This window comes from Musa acuminata, chromosome BXJ2-6, assembly GCF_036884655.1.
Source record: "Musa acuminata AAA Group cultivar baxijiao chromosome BXJ2-6, Cavendish_Baxijiao_AAA, whole genome shotgun sequence".
Lineage (NCBI taxonomy): Eukaryota > Viridiplantae > Streptophyta > Magnoliopsida > Zingiberales > Musaceae > Musa > Musa acuminata.
The window spans coordinates 44,869,068-44,884,248 of NC_088343.1; the positions used below are offsets into that span (position 1 = coordinate 44,869,068).

The 15,181-nt window shown below is 37.6% G+C and overlaps 2 protein-coding genes across 3 annotated transcripts; both read left to right on the forward strand.

Annotated features, from left to right (window-relative positions):
* The first annotated feature begins 2,007 nt into the window (after window positions 1–2,007).
* LOC135615934 (vacuolar-processing enzyme-like) lies at window positions 2,008–7,735 on the forward strand. Its single transcript, XM_065115030.1, has 9 exons — window positions 2,008–2,268; window positions 4,256–4,420; window positions 4,506–4,662; window positions 5,107–5,192; window positions 5,267–5,466; window positions 6,127–6,175; window positions 6,265–6,480; window positions 6,645–6,851; window positions 7,256–7,735. The coding sequence occupies exons 1-9, from the start codon at window positions 2,065–2,067 to the stop codon at window positions 7,436–7,438; spliced, it is 1,467 nt and encodes a 488-aa protein (XP_064971102.1). The 5' UTR covers window positions 2,008–2,064; the 3' UTR covers window positions 7,439–7,735.
* Window positions 7,736–8,317: 582 nt separating this feature from the next.
* LOC103990023 (vesicle transport v-SNARE 11) lies at window positions 8,318–13,092 on the forward strand. Of its 2 annotated transcripts, none has more exons than XM_009409038.3 (6): window positions 8,318–8,469; window positions 8,866–8,971; window positions 9,081–9,139; window positions 9,220–9,408; window positions 11,271–11,441; window positions 12,825–13,092. In XM_009409038.3, exons 2-6 carry the CDS (start codon window positions 8,878–8,880, stop codon window positions 12,975–12,977), a joined length of 666 nt encoding a protein of 221 aa, XP_009407313.2. In that variant the 5' UTR covers window positions 8,318–8,469; window positions 8,866–8,877; the 3' UTR covers window positions 12,978–13,092. The 2 variants fall into 2 exon arrangements, with proteins under 2 accessions (XP_009407313.2, XP_009407312.2); XM_009409037.3 differs by having other exon boundaries at window positions 8,333–8,469; window positions 8,839–8,971.
* Window positions 13,093–15,181: the final 2,089 nt, after the last annotated feature.

Consider the following 15,181-nt stretch of genomic DNA (forward strand, 5'->3'; position numbering starts at 1 on the left):
TCCAATACATAAGATTTTTGTCAATATCAAATCAATAAAGAGAGTCAACTTTCCTTCTCTTAGTCCATTAGATAACAAGGGAATAATCCCTACTTCGATACCCACACGATAAGGAGGGCGGATTCCAAATCAATGTATTAAATTGAACCCAAGACATGGATGTGCTTTCGCTCATTCTTCTTCTAAACCCCTGGCATTGGATCCGAATCTAAATGGGCCCCACGGGTTCGGAATCTGTCCAAATTTGTTTGATTCGAATGGATTCGAGTGTGCGTCTTGACCCGCAACCTGTCAATACTTGTGTGGAATCTTTGACAAGCTCATCATGCCCACTAATATGGACATGTCCTTTGTTTTATAAGAGTTGGGAAATTATGTTGTTCGTTTAAGCGAAGGAAATATACTTGAATACCTTTAACATTTTAATTGCATAATGGGTTTCTGAATTATATTAATGTAAATTAATTTTTTACATGCATAATAATTAATTTGAAATAACTAATAAAGATTAATTACAATCCGATCTGATCCATGTCTGACATAATACGGTTGATGTCTAGATTAGTAAACTAAGATTATCGTTAGAGGGTTTTCTATTTATAATTTTAATTTTAAGAATATATTTTTTTATATATATTTTGACATGAGAGAGGATGACGAATATTATCACTATTAATAGTAATATGCTCGTTAGTTTTGGATGGATAATTACACTTCATTGTCACCGAAAAGGATAAATATATGAATTGAGTGATTATTACAAGAGACTTTTTCTATCAAGCCTCATCTCATCATCTTCTATTGGCAGAAACAAGGAGGCATTGTGTCAACAAAGAACACCCCCCAACTTTTGACAAGATGTATGAGACTTTTTGTCTTGTTTCTCCGCACAACTTGTTGTTAAATTAGATGGAGAAAATGCATCAACTTGTTCAAAGATACTTTTGCTGCATTCACCCTTTTGATTTCTTAAAGAATCAAAGAAAGATAAAAAAGACACTCATGAATCCACCCCCTGTTTCCAATACTTTGCCCCCATACACTCATTCACTGTTTGCCATACTCGTTGCTCAAAGGGTGGGAGTCTTTTCTGCTTCCTTCTGCGTCAAGTAAATGACCACTGAATTGGACGCCGACCCCCCATTCATGTTGGCTTAATTCATTGAATTGGTTCACAGTAAAATGTCACCTTCTTGCTGATTGATAGTACTAAAAATAAAAAAAAAGTGATAATGTTGTCAAAAGATTCAAGTAACTATTCATGCACAAACTATTTCTCTGGGAGGGTTTACATGTCCTCTAAAATATTTATTTATCGGTATCATTTTCAGAACATTATGTTCAAATCATTTATATTAGTTTATGCAGATGTGGATTGAATCTCTTCTTCCTCAAGAGAGATCTTCATTATTTCACATCTTTCCCTTTTAAAATATATCCTATTTACACATATTACATATATACACTTAATTTACTTAATAAATTATTTTCACCAAATTTTCTTGGTAAATCTTACCAATTCCTCCTTTTAAACTGAGTTAAAAATACATTTTATATTTCTTTGCTGTACTTTTTTTATGTAAGAAAACGGATGTTCTTCTTGTCATGGTTACATCACTTCATATCTTCTTCTTTTCTTGAAATTGACATGAAATTGTTGTGATTAATGTAATTTATTTCTATTCTATAGCTCATCAAAACGTAGTGTAAAGAGAAGGAGTCAATTTGTCACTAAAATTTAAAATACTATATATATATATATCTCTCTCTCTCAAAGATGTTCAAGTCAGTAGCTCAGACTACGTTACCGTTCCTTGCTCCGCGGGTCTACTACATCACGAGGCCTCCTTTTCTTGGTGGGTCCCGCACCAAACTTGCAATCAACTCCGATTCCACGGCGAACCGCTACGATTAGTCCATCAGGAACAGCACGACCTTTAAAACATGTGCCACGGGGTCGTCGTGGGCCACGTTCCAAGAATCGAGCCGCTTATAAAAGGTCCTCCGCACCCTCGCTTCTTCATTCGACCCCGCCGCCGACCGGACCCGACACGACACGTCACGATGGGCAGCTCCGCCTTCGGCGCCCCCTTCGCCGCCGTCCTCCTCCTGCCGCTGCTGCTGCTTGCCCACGCCCGACCGAACACGATTCGGCTGCCGTCCGATCGCGCCGCAGGCCTGCATCTCGGCGGCGACGATGACGCGGTGGGTACCAGGTGGGCCGTCCTCATCGCCGGGTCCAACGGATTCTTCAACTACCGGCATCAGGTGGCTGTCCTTCTTCCTCGAACCCTTCTTTCTTCTTTCTTGCGCTTGCTGTGTACCTTTTTCTCTTTGGGGAGAGTATAATGTTTGCTTTGGCATGGAGTAATCTTTTACTTATTCTCCTTTCTAATAAAAAAGTCATTTATTGGGGTGATCACCTTTTAGGACATCAAGGTGGATTGTTCTAACTCTAATATGTTGAGACCTTTATATTGTTGTGCTTTAATTACTGTTCTTGGTCTGTGAATTTAAAGAGCAGAGTTAGAATAAGAAATATTTTTTGTTTTTCGTTTCTTTTGCATGAGTCTTAGAATTGGAAGATCTGTGGAAGACTTCATGGGAGTTTGACCTCGAGGGATACATGATAGATCTTTTGTTGTAACGCGTCTTCATGTGCTTGTTCCCTATTTCATTCGCTTCATTTGGTCCACTCTTGGGTGTCTGTCGTTACCTGATAGCATATGTAGCCCAAAAAATGACTCTACTTGATTAGATGTTCGAATTTCATGTTGCTTAAAATTTGCTTATAAATAACTTATTTATGTGAAAGAAGTACGCAGTTTTATTTTATGCAAAATTGTATATATAAAATTAAATGTCTCTCCCAAAATTGTTCAGTGATTTTCTTATTTATCCCTTTTAATTGAAGTTCTGCATATAAAACCCTCCAAAACCTGAAAAACTTGTATATATTCCATTGTAGTTAATGCCCATCAGCCACTATAAGTTAGTTGTTAGTTGAAACTCAAACTTGCATCAATTATCTTTAAAAACTATATATATATATATATATATATATATATATATATATATATATATATATATATATATATATATATATATATATATATATATATATATATATATATATATATATATGATGCTGAATTACTTGACTCCACAAGTTTTGGTTAGAACTGTGACACGAAGGCTGCAGGAATCTAAAATCTTTTGCTTATGTGTCTCAAGGTGATAAGGGGAAGAGTTACACTGGTTGCAAGAACTTGATGTAGGTATCTTTGATGGTCCTTTTCATATCCTTTTGGACTGATTGTAACTGTGGGTTATCTGTACAACCTAATTGGAGCCCAGGGACCACACATGGAGCATAATATGTTTGGAGAAATGAGTAATACTTCTTTAAGTATGGTGGGGTCGGATATTCGAAATGCATCTTGGAAGCACTTGTAGAGAAGTCTCTTTTATGACCTTTAGTATGATTATTTGGAATCTCAATTTTTCCTTGTTTCCAGATTTCTTAATCCCTTTGACTTTGCTTTTTTTTTTTTTTTCTTTCTTTCTTTGTATCAGCTTTGCCTATGCAGCTTGCACGTATTACATGGTTTGTATTGCAATTTTACTGGTTAACTATTTCCTTGTTCTCCTTTTTCTTTCTGTGAGCTTTAGGTGACATAAGATTGTGTGTTGTCTTTAGCTATCAACAACATTAGTTAAAATTTCTATGAGCTTTAGGTGAAACCTAGTCTCATTTTGTTATATTTTTGTCAGACATCTGCTTACGACTTAGAATTTCTATATAATGCCATATCACAAACATTGTTCACTCAAGGTTTCTTTTTGTCCAAGCTTGATGTGGTAAATCTTATATTGCTTTCTTTTTGTGTTTCATTGGTACATGAAACTCTTGAGCATAAACTAAGTTCAAATTGTCTACAATCTTTTTGATGATATGGAAGGTGGTTATAATTTCTACTTTTTTGCTGTCTGCTGAAATACTTAAATAATTCGTCTCAATTATAAAAACTGAGATAGTGATTTTGGTCCTGATTGGAGATTTTGGAATATTAAAATTTATGTCCCTTTCTTCTTGTTATGCAAATTCACCTTAGCTCTGCACTTTTTGCCTTCTGATCCTTGTTCTTGGCAGAGAACATCCCTTTTCAAAATTTATTTATCTTTAATAAAAAAATCAAGAATCCCATCTCTTTTGTGAATATTCTAACACTTCTCATTTGAAACATGAACTCAGGCAGATATTTGTCATGCATATCAAATCATGAAGAATGGTGGACTGAAAGATGAGAATATTATTGTTTTCATGTATGATGACATTGCATACAGTGAGGATAATCCTAGACTGGGGACCATTATCAATCACCCAGAGGGTGGGGATGTTTATGCTGGAGTTCCAAAGGTGCACACTGTATCATAGTTTACCTTTTATTTGTGTCATTCACCAGTGATTCAATGTCTAAGTCTGGGGATATAACTCCTTGCAGGATTATGTTGGAGATGATGTCAATGTGAACAACCTCTTTGCTGTTCTTCTTGGAAATAAAACCGCTCTAACTGGAGGAAGTGGAAAGGTTGTTGATAGCGGTCCAAATGATCATATCTTCATATTCTACTCTGATCATGGTGGACCTGGTGTTCTTGGTTAGTAACTTGATTAGCTGATATCAAGCCATTACATAGTAGATATTACATGATATATTTTTTTAATTTTTCCTAATTTCTTGCTCGAAAGGAAATTATTCTTTCTGCTTGTCAAGAAATTTGACCCATACCATATGGATAACACTTGACTTACCTCTTGTTCTCCTTTTCCTGATTGCATGCTCTAAAGACAATCATAGTTTCTGCTTTTTATAAAGTTTGATCTAACCCAATAGTCATGATTTTGATGGTTGTAATACTTTTATATCATATTAAGCAAAATTCTTCTTTATTTCATTTGAGAATTTCCCATTTAACCAGCGAGTACCATTAGATAATATCATGGGGGGAACGGGTTACTAACTTATTGTTTATTGTTACTTGTAGTATATGTTAATAAAATCTGCAATTTTGAAAAGCATTAGACTGACTGAAACTTTGCAGGGATGCCCACCAATCCTTACCTTTATGCTGATGATTTGATTTCTGTGTTAAAGAAAAAGCACGCATCTGGATCTTACAAGAGCATGGTAAGATTTCTTTACATCTCATAGTTGCATAGAACTGCCAAGTTTGAAAACCTTCTTTTGCTTTACTGTTTCAGGTATTTTATCTTGAAGCTTGTGAATCTGGGAGCATATTTGAGGGTCTTCTCCCTGAAGACATAAATATCTATGCAACCACAGCATCAAATGCCTACGAGAGTAGTTGGGGAACTTATTGCCCTGGAGAAGACCCTAGCCCTCCCCAAGAGTACTATACCTGCTTGGGAGACTTGTACAGCATTGCTTGGATGGAGGACAGGTGCATGAACCAAATCTATTAAATGAAATTTGGTTAAGATTTTTTTATTGATAGATCATTAAAATCTTAATTTATGCAATTAAAAACTTACAAACATTTCTGGTATATCCTTCTCAGATACGTATTTATTATAAAAGATATTTACAGGTTATATTACCTTTTCATGTGAAAATAAATTATAAATTATTTTTCTGGAGACATATATATATGTTGAGAGATGTATTGTTAATTCTTGTAATTGATTTCTTTTTTTAGGTGCAAGTTTCTAACAGTAATACTTGAGCAACAAAATTTTTGTTCTGGTTCTGTTTTCACCTCTGTTGGCATTAATGTAAATCAACTAAAATTTCCCTTTTGGATTTGTCCAAGTAATTTTCACAACTTGCAGCATTTGACTGTGATGGTTAAGTAGATTAAAGAACTGTGGTTCTGTAGTATAACTAATAAAGTTGGAAGATTTTGTAACCAAAACCAAGAATAGGAATGATCCTAATCTTGTCCATGTTAATATGGATAAGCTTGAATTTATGAAAATTGTTTGGTTAGGTTCCTTTATTGAATTCTGAGTTCCTGTCTCTTTCCTTAAGATTCAATCATGGAGAAATGACTCGTGTGGCTTCTGTTGTATATCTGAAGTTTAAGTTTTACTTTCATGTGCAGTGATATACACAATCTGCGGACTGAAACATTGAAGCAGCAGTATCATCTTGTAAGTGCTTGAGATTCTGCTTCCTTATTGCATATCACCTGTCTGGATGGCCTTTGGGTCTGATATACTTGTTCTAATGGTGTTTGCAGGTCAAGACCAGGACTGCAGTTTCTGAAACATATAGGTTTGGTTCACATGTCATGCAATATGGGGATCTAGAACTCAACATGAAAGACCTTTTCTTATACTTGGGTTCAAATCCTTTAAATGAAAATGCCACATTCGTTGATGATAACTCATTATTGTCATTTTCAAAGGCTGTTGTGAACCAACGGGATGCAGATCTAGTTTATTTCTGGCATAAGGTTGGCATTATCCTTTATCTGTAGTTTGCTTGTAGTTAATTCTTCTGATTATTTTTGGTCTCTACACACATTACATGGTTTTGGATCAGCAAAATATCATGTTTATGACCATTTTCTTATTTCTTCATTTGTTTATGACTGAAATCTTCTTTTCTTTATTCAAGTATCGGAGGGCGCCCGAAGGCTCTTCTCATAAACTCAATGCTCAGAAGGATTTGCTCGAAGTAATGTCCCATCGGTTGCATATAGATAATAGCATAGAACTCATTGGGAAGCTGCTGTTTGGTTCTGGGAAAGCGTCAGAATTGCTGAAATCTGTTCGAACTGCAGGCCAACCTTTAGTGGATGACTGGTCCTGCCTCAAGTCAATGGTGAGTAGACTGATTGGTTTACTTCTGAACAATTTCGGTCTGACTGGTTTAAAATTGTTTGGCCTTTCATTTTTTGCATTGTATGCTCGCATGGAAGTTGTCATGAGGGTTCTTATAAATGTTAACGTCACGTTCTAGACAGGCCTTTATACATGTTCTTGTCTTGAATTAAGAAAAGAAAATAGCGTTAATAATGTTATTAGCAATTGGGCATCCTTGAGGCTTTACGTGTCAGTATCGTATTTGTTAGACGTGGTACAATTTTTGATCTAAGCTAAGCCTCTTGTGTTGGATAATTTACTGGCAAATCAATCGGTGTGTTTTATCCAGCTCTTTTGGGCAAATATAGCGAGGTACAATTTAGTGACACAATGACCTGATGCTTCTTCTCTTTTTCTTTCCAGGTAAGGACTTTCGAAAGCCACTGTGGATCTCTATCGCAATATGGGATGAAACATATGCGGTCTTTGGCGAACATCTGCAATGCGGGTGTTAGCAAGGAGACGATGGCCGAGGTGGCTGCTCAAGCGTGCACCGCTGTCCCCTCCAACCGCTGGAGCTCTCTCCACAGGGGATTCAGTGCCTGATGTGGACATGAAAAACCATTATTATGTTAGCAAATTGTTCCTACTCTCAAAGGAAGTTGCTTAGCAATCTTCTCCTGCGATGCAAATATACTGCTGAAGGCTGGAGAAATTTGAATATGACAAGTTCATTTAATTCCATGTAACTGTGTACAACGTTCATGCTCGATTATTGAGGCCTAAGTATGTAAATGGCCCTTTCTCAATAGTCGGTCCTGCGATTAAACTTCATGATATACTAAAATTATGGCTTGTAATAGTGATATATATAGGTGTTAATCAGATGTTATTTTATTGTAAGTTCTGAATTATCATGACAACATAATATCCAGCTGCCTTTTGCTTCAAATATAATCTGGTTTCTCAACGAACGCCTACGCTTAGCTAAACATTATATGTAAAGTATAGTTATATCAATCAAGCTCAATATTTTCATCTACCAATACAAATACTTAGATCGACTAAAGCATGAATATTTTAATAATTAGCCTACGAACATTTTCTTTTACTATCTGTTTTAATTATCTGATTTTTATTAATAAATTTAAGGTGCTAAATATATTATTTTTAAAGTATATATATTATTTTTAAGGTGCTAAATATATATGATACATAAATATTATGTTGTTGTATTCAGGTGAATCGATGCGACGAAATCAGACATTTATGTTCTTTTTTCCGACGTGGCGCACTAGTCCGTGTCTCGAAATGGGTGCGGCGGCTTTCGCGTCTTGGCTCAATTACCAAAGAGGAAAAAACGCCTTTTATCCATCAGCTTAATCGTGGGACCCAAAAACAAAGAGACAGAGAGATCGATGTGGTGGAACCCAGGGGCGCGTTTTGCTGGATGGCGGTCTAGCCTAGATGGCTGATCGTTGGCGAATGAGACGGAGCAACGCGAGCCTATAACAAGAGAGGAGTCCCCGATCCGATGCCACCTTCTCCGTCTTCGCGTCCGGGCTCTTTACCCTTTCTCCTCTCCCTCTCTCTCTCCCTGGTTCGGATTCCATCGTCGCCCCCGTCCTTCATTAGCCGTAAGTTCCGATGACTCTTAATTGTATCAGTAATTAGTCTCTTGAATAATTCAATGTTTTATCCCTTCTGGTTGATGCCATCCTCGTGGATTTCTTTTCCGATTTGGGTTTCATCTCACTATTCCTCAATGAGTTCTACCATGATCTTCATTTGTTGGTTTAATTTCCAGCTTCTTTTGGTTCTTCTTGCAGTCGAATTCTTGTATTTCGATTACGTCGTCCTTGGATTTGAGGACTCTTTTTGCCCTTCTAGGGTTAGGATTTTTGACGCAGGATAATTATCGGTTCTCACGCATCAGGATTCATTGATCATTAGCCTTATGTGATGAATGCGTTTTCCCCTTTGGTAAGATTGCTAATATGTTTTAGACATTGGAGTCGACTTGGGTTTAGCAGCGTACGATCACGATGAGCGAGGTATTCGATGGTTACGAGCGCCAATACTGTGAGATCTCCGCGTCTCTCTCGCGTAAATACACATCTGCTGCTCATCTCGATGGAGGTATCATTATTTTATTAGCGAATTTACTGTTAATTTTCCCATTGTCTTTGCCGTGAACAATTATTTGTGATCTAATTGTTTTGAACAAAAAAATGGATTCTTTTGGCAGAGAAAAAGAAGCAGAAGGTCTCGGAAATCAAAGCTGGCCTGGATGATGCAGAAAATTTGGTAATGTACCTGATTAGCATACTTGCTACATTCATAAGCAAGATCTTTATCCTGAAACGTTTGAAGGATTGCTTTTATAGATTAGGAAGATGGATCTTGAAGCGAGAAGCTTGCAGCCGAGTGTAAAGGCAGGATTGCTGGCAAAGCTGAGGGAATACAAATCAGACCTTAACAACTTGAAGAGTGAACTGAAAAGAATTACCACCCCTAACCCTACCCAAGCTTCAAGGGAAGAGCTGCTGGAGTCGGGGAAGGCTGACATGATAGCGGTATGACAGGCCTCGTATTCTTGTTTTACACTTATTAGAGTTTGGGCACCACACAGCATGCATGTTAATCCAGTAGCCATGCAATTATATGTTACTTTGTTTTTTTTTTCTAATTCTGTGATTTGTTACATTGGTATCTTGGTCCAACAGGCCGATAGGGCACCTATTTGCGATCCTAACTTTTTTGTTGTCTCTATGCTGTTTCCAACTCGCTCTTGGAATTTTTTAATATTTAGGCAATTCATTATTCTTGCCTTGGTAGTTAGCCCTACACAGTAAGCAATTGGAAGAAGGAAAAACCTGTTGCATTATAAATTACCAAGTAAAGGTAATTTTTTTGTATCTATATGCAATCAACCAATTAGCAGCACTGGACTCTATGAATGGGTGAGATTAATCAAGAGCTTCAAAAATGTCAATACTTTAGTAAGAATTAAATAAGACTAATCTAGGTCAACTCATATGAGGTGAAATAAAAACTTATGGTAGAAATTTGTTTTCCATGTTTTTCGTCACCATTTTAATTTTTTGTTTTTTTTTACATCATGCTTTTGTGAAATTGAATGTTATTGAACACTATGAAGAAGAAAGAGTGGACAAAAAAGCTGAATCCCTTTTTATGTACGGGTTATACACATTAGGTTGGAAGTGTACTCTAAATTCTAAAACAATGTGATGTGCATAACTGACTATTTGGAGATGACATGGAGCTGAAAGGTGTCTGGCATAGAAGAAAAGAATAATTAATACTTCACCTAAACCTAATTGCTGGATTTTCACTTGGTGGATTTGGATGTTGTAGTTTGGGCCTGGTTGGTGGCAATTATGGTGGATATATTAAGAATGGTCCCTTGCTAGATTAGCGGTATTTCTATCCTTATTTTTTCTAATGATACCTGCATTGTTTCTAGAGAAAGAGAATTGCGTTATCAATAGATTTGTAGGTTCGAATTTATCGAGTACATAGTAGCATATAACTATATTATGAGATGTGGATCTATGTAACTATGGGTGTTTCATATCTTAGCCTCAAGTTGTACCAGTGATTTAAATAAGCACTCTAGCGCTCGCCCAGGCACTCGGGTGAGTCATAGCGAGGCTCAAGCACCTCATATGAGGACCAGGCGACACGCTTCAATGAGGCGCCGCCTGGGCGCTCGCCCGAGCCTAGGCGCCGGACGCTTCGTGCTAGCTCGCGATTCATATAAGGCAACCGAACTCGACTTTTAAGTCTGGTTTAGTTCGATAGCAGTTAGTTGGTTCGATTGAACCAAGTAACGCATGTAGTTCCTTACCTCAAAAGCTGCACGCGACCCCGACTCCCCAAGCCAACCCTAGTTTGTGTTTTCTCCTGCTGCCTCTGCTGTCGACACTTTCTGTCGTTGCCTTCGTCGCAGACGTAGCGAACTGAATATTTCTCTATCGCCGACCAAGTCTTTCTCCCGTTGCTTTCGCTGTTGTTGTTGTTTGCTACCGTTGCTGCTGTCCACTACTGTCGTTCGCAGCACTGCCGCAGCTGTCTTAGACTAATCCTCCGCCACCATTGCTTCTCTACCTACTTTCCACTGTCAGCGATATTTTTTATCCCTTAACTAATTATATTATATATTTTTTATATTTTAGAGCATCTCGCTTCGCTCAAGCAAACGCTTGGATGAGCACCTAGTGTCTCGGGCATTTTGGGACCTTGTCGTTTTTTGGCGCTTAGCGCTTTTTAAATCACTGAACTGTACAAAATGATTTTTACTTGTGCTTTGTCAACATGTTAACATGCTTATCAGACATTAGAGGTTATTAAGTGCAAAATGTTCAAACCTTTCCGACTGTATATGCCATTATATTTGGAATATTTTATGCTGCAGGTCTCTGCTGATCAAAGGGGACGGCTATTGATGTCAACAGAGAGACTTAATCAGTCTACTGACAGGATAAAGGAGGGTAGAAGGACGATGCTAGAGACAGAAGAACTTGGTGTTTCAATTCTTCAGGACCTACATCAACAACGGCAATCTCTCTTGCATGCCCATAACACGGTATGTTTCTTTGCTAATGATATTTTTCTTGTTATCACTTTTTGGTCTTTATCTATGAGTTAATCTATCATATCAGTTTCATTAATAGTTTAATGCTTGTTTATGTGAAAATCACAGTCCAAACCAATCTGACGGTGAATCATAAAATTCGAGACTGTAAAAAAATTTTGGTTTCTTTTTTCCGGCTAACCTACTAGGGTTAGTGCATGCTAGTGAAATGATATTTATTCATAAGCTGAAATTGATGTCATAAATGTAGTTCATGACTGCCGTAGTTGGGGTTGGCTTTTCATCAATCATCTAATACTTGCCACATGTGATATTTGTTTTTATGGTTTAATGCTGAACAGAGGGAAATTAAGTGCCAATGGTATCAAGGATTACAAACATAAATGACTTTATCTGGAAACATGTGTTGCAAATCCAAAACTTTCTCCAGTGCAAAAGTTTTTGAAATTTAGTTCTTCCAAATTCTGAATATGATCTTTTGAATAAATGCTTTAGCAGTTCCTAGGGACTGTGTTGGTTATTTTAGTTAAATCATAAACATATTTCCAAAAGGTGAACTTAGAAATGTCGATTACACACACAATGCACTCTTAGAATATGTTGCTTTCAAGAAAATTCCTTGATTTCATTTATATATTATACAAGGGGTTTTTGGCTTGTTAAGTTGATCAGTCATTGGCAGACAAATGGCAGACATCCACGTAGATACTTCTTGTCTTCAACATGCTGTAGTTTTTACATGATCATGAAAGCAAGCTGCTATGGTTTTTGAGAGTTAAATTAACTTTTAAAAAGGATACTTAATATGAAATTCTTTCACATTGGATAGGACAACCTGGAGGGGCATGAACACTCCTTCCAAGTGTTATAGGCTTTCACTAATGCATTTAACCAGAATAGGTGTTTTTAAGAACTGTATGGTGGGATGCCTTTGGTAGATTTTTAGTGTTGGAAAAATCCAAACGTCGGGTTGCTTTAAGGTCATCAGTGTTACATTTGGGTGTGAATTAGGGATTTACCTGACAAAATGTAGACTTCATCAGTGTTGCATTAGGTTGAATTAGGGATCAACTCACCAGTGTTACAATTGGGAATCAAGTAGAATCCCTGGGTTGACAATGCCAGCTAGGTTGGTGGCCGATGATTATTTTAATCTGCTTTGTTGGAGTTCCATCCTCCATTGAAGTCTGTTTTTGCAACCTTTTCTAGGCGAAGACTGTGTTTCACCAGTAAGTTGTTTTAGCCCATTGTTGTAGATGTAGGAAAACAAAAGGGCTCTGCAGAATCTATTCTGCATGCAATGAACAAAAGCTCTCTATTCCGCATATGATGTACGATGATATGTGATGATTCTTAGTTCGTGTTGGATTGCAGCTGCATGGAGTCGATGACAACATCAGCAAGAGCAGGAAGATCCTGACTGCCATGTCAAGAAGGATGGATCGGAACAAGTGGATCATCGGGGGAATCATGGTGGCTCTGGTTCTGGCGATTCTGGTGATCCTGTACTTTAAGCTCACTCATTGAAGACCTTGCCAACTCATGGTTGGGGTTCTGATGAGTGTGCCGTAAGTCTTGCTATGGTTGATGTGTGTTTCGTTTGCATCGCATGATCGTTTATTTCCATGGAAGAACTTCTTCATTGGTTGAGCTTCTCTTATGCGGTGCTTCGGGTGTGTGGTGATGACTGCTTCGTTGACCAGCCTCGTCTGTTCTCGACAGAAACGTAACACGTGATCTGATGGTTGATGATGTCGTTTTAGCATATCTTAATTTGATCAAATGTCTAAAACCAAATAGAAATCCGTCTGCGAGTCGGATGAAATATGCGAATCTGTTTGACTGGAACATGCAAGTGTGTTAAAAAAGCCCTATCTTTTCTTTTTAAACGTTTGCGTAAAATGATGCGCATAAGGAGGTTGGAATTCATTAGAAATTAAGATCTTAAAGATCAAACTTCTTGACCTGAATCAACATTAGGGTGCGAATGGCTGTCGGTTTGGCTACATATATTGTGTATATTTCATTTGTACTTTGTTAGCTATAACGTAAATCATGTTGATCTTTAGGGGATTGATTGCCGGACGAGAGGATAATAGTAAGACGTCTACAATTACATTTTTGATGATCTTGTTGCATCACCGTGCGATCTAAGCTAACCTTTCGGTCGTGCAGGGAATAACCTTGTGTTACGATCATCGCAACGTGTCAACCTTGTGGGACCAAAATAAATTTTTTTTTTGACGATTTTGTCTATCCATCTATAGGTCGACTGCGGTTATGCCAAGCAGCACATGGGTTTATAATTGTTTGTATAATTGTATTATTTGTCTAAGATTTGACGAGGTATAACTGTTGGTCGAGATGCTATCAACTAAAATGATTGAAAAACACGATGTGTTCATGGTTGTGACAGACTCAAAGTTGGATGGATGAGATCCTACGCTACAAAAGAGACGGGATGCTCCTGCTTGACCCTACGACGACTCGAAAAGTCAAGCATCATCAAGCATGATTCTACATAATTAATGACGTACCGTAGGTCCTTTAGCCAATTATTTCTCAAATACCTAATACCCAAATAGATCAAAAGGATACTCATCGAGGTGCACGAAGGCATTTGCGAGGACCACATAGGTGGGCAGACTTTTACGTTCAAAGTGCTTCAACAAAGGTTCTAGACATTATACAAGTATGTAATCACCTATATCTAGAGGTGTCATAGGTGTCAGAAGTTTACTCAGATATAATACCAATCGATAGTCCCTCTAAGCTTGATCGATTGCACATGACCCTTTACCTAATGAGGCATGGACCTCCTATGACCCTTTCCAAGGGTCTCAAGCCAACGGAGATTTTTCATAATGGCCTATTTCACAAAATGGATGAAGATCGAGCCACTAGAGTTGATCATTGAGAAACAAACTAAGGGATTCGTGTAAAAGAACATTATCACCCGCTTCGAAATTCTGAGGACCCTCATCACCGACAATGAGAGTCGATTTAACAACGAGTTCTACCAATCCTATGAGATTCAACTGAGGTTTAGCTCGATGGCTCAACCCAAACCAATAGTCTTATCAAGATCACCAACCGAACCATTCTTGAAGGATTAAAGAAGAGGATTGTTGGAACAAAGGATACCTGAGTGGATGAGCTACTAAGCATTCTGTGAGCCTCCTATACGACACCAAAGACGAGCTTGAAAATATCACCATTCAACTTGACATTTAGTATGGATTGAGAACTTCGACGAAAAAAACCCTCCAAAAAGGAACTTTGATTTGGGCTCGCCTTGGTAAGCGAAGTTAGAGCTTAAGCAAGCCAAAAAAAAATTCACCACGATGACCAAAGGCTAAATGCACCCGATTTATATGAGTCAGGAAATCCGACTCGAACCAAAAAAAATCCACCATGACGTCTCAGGGTGAAATACGCCCAAGATGTATGAGTCAAGAAAGTCCTCTAACAAAAACCCAGAAACACACCTTATAAAGGAGAGGGAGAGAACATATGATCAGGAATATCTATCATCTGACATATAATCATCATGTGAAAACTATCATGAAAAAAAAAAAAAATCTAAATCACTCTCCATCCATCAACGTGGACAAAAATTTAAAACAACTATTCACAGCTATCTCCCTCGTGCTGTCCACATTGATAAAACATCAAGAGAGAAATGTTAAATCTCCACAGAAAAAAAAAAACCCTGATCACTAACTTGAATG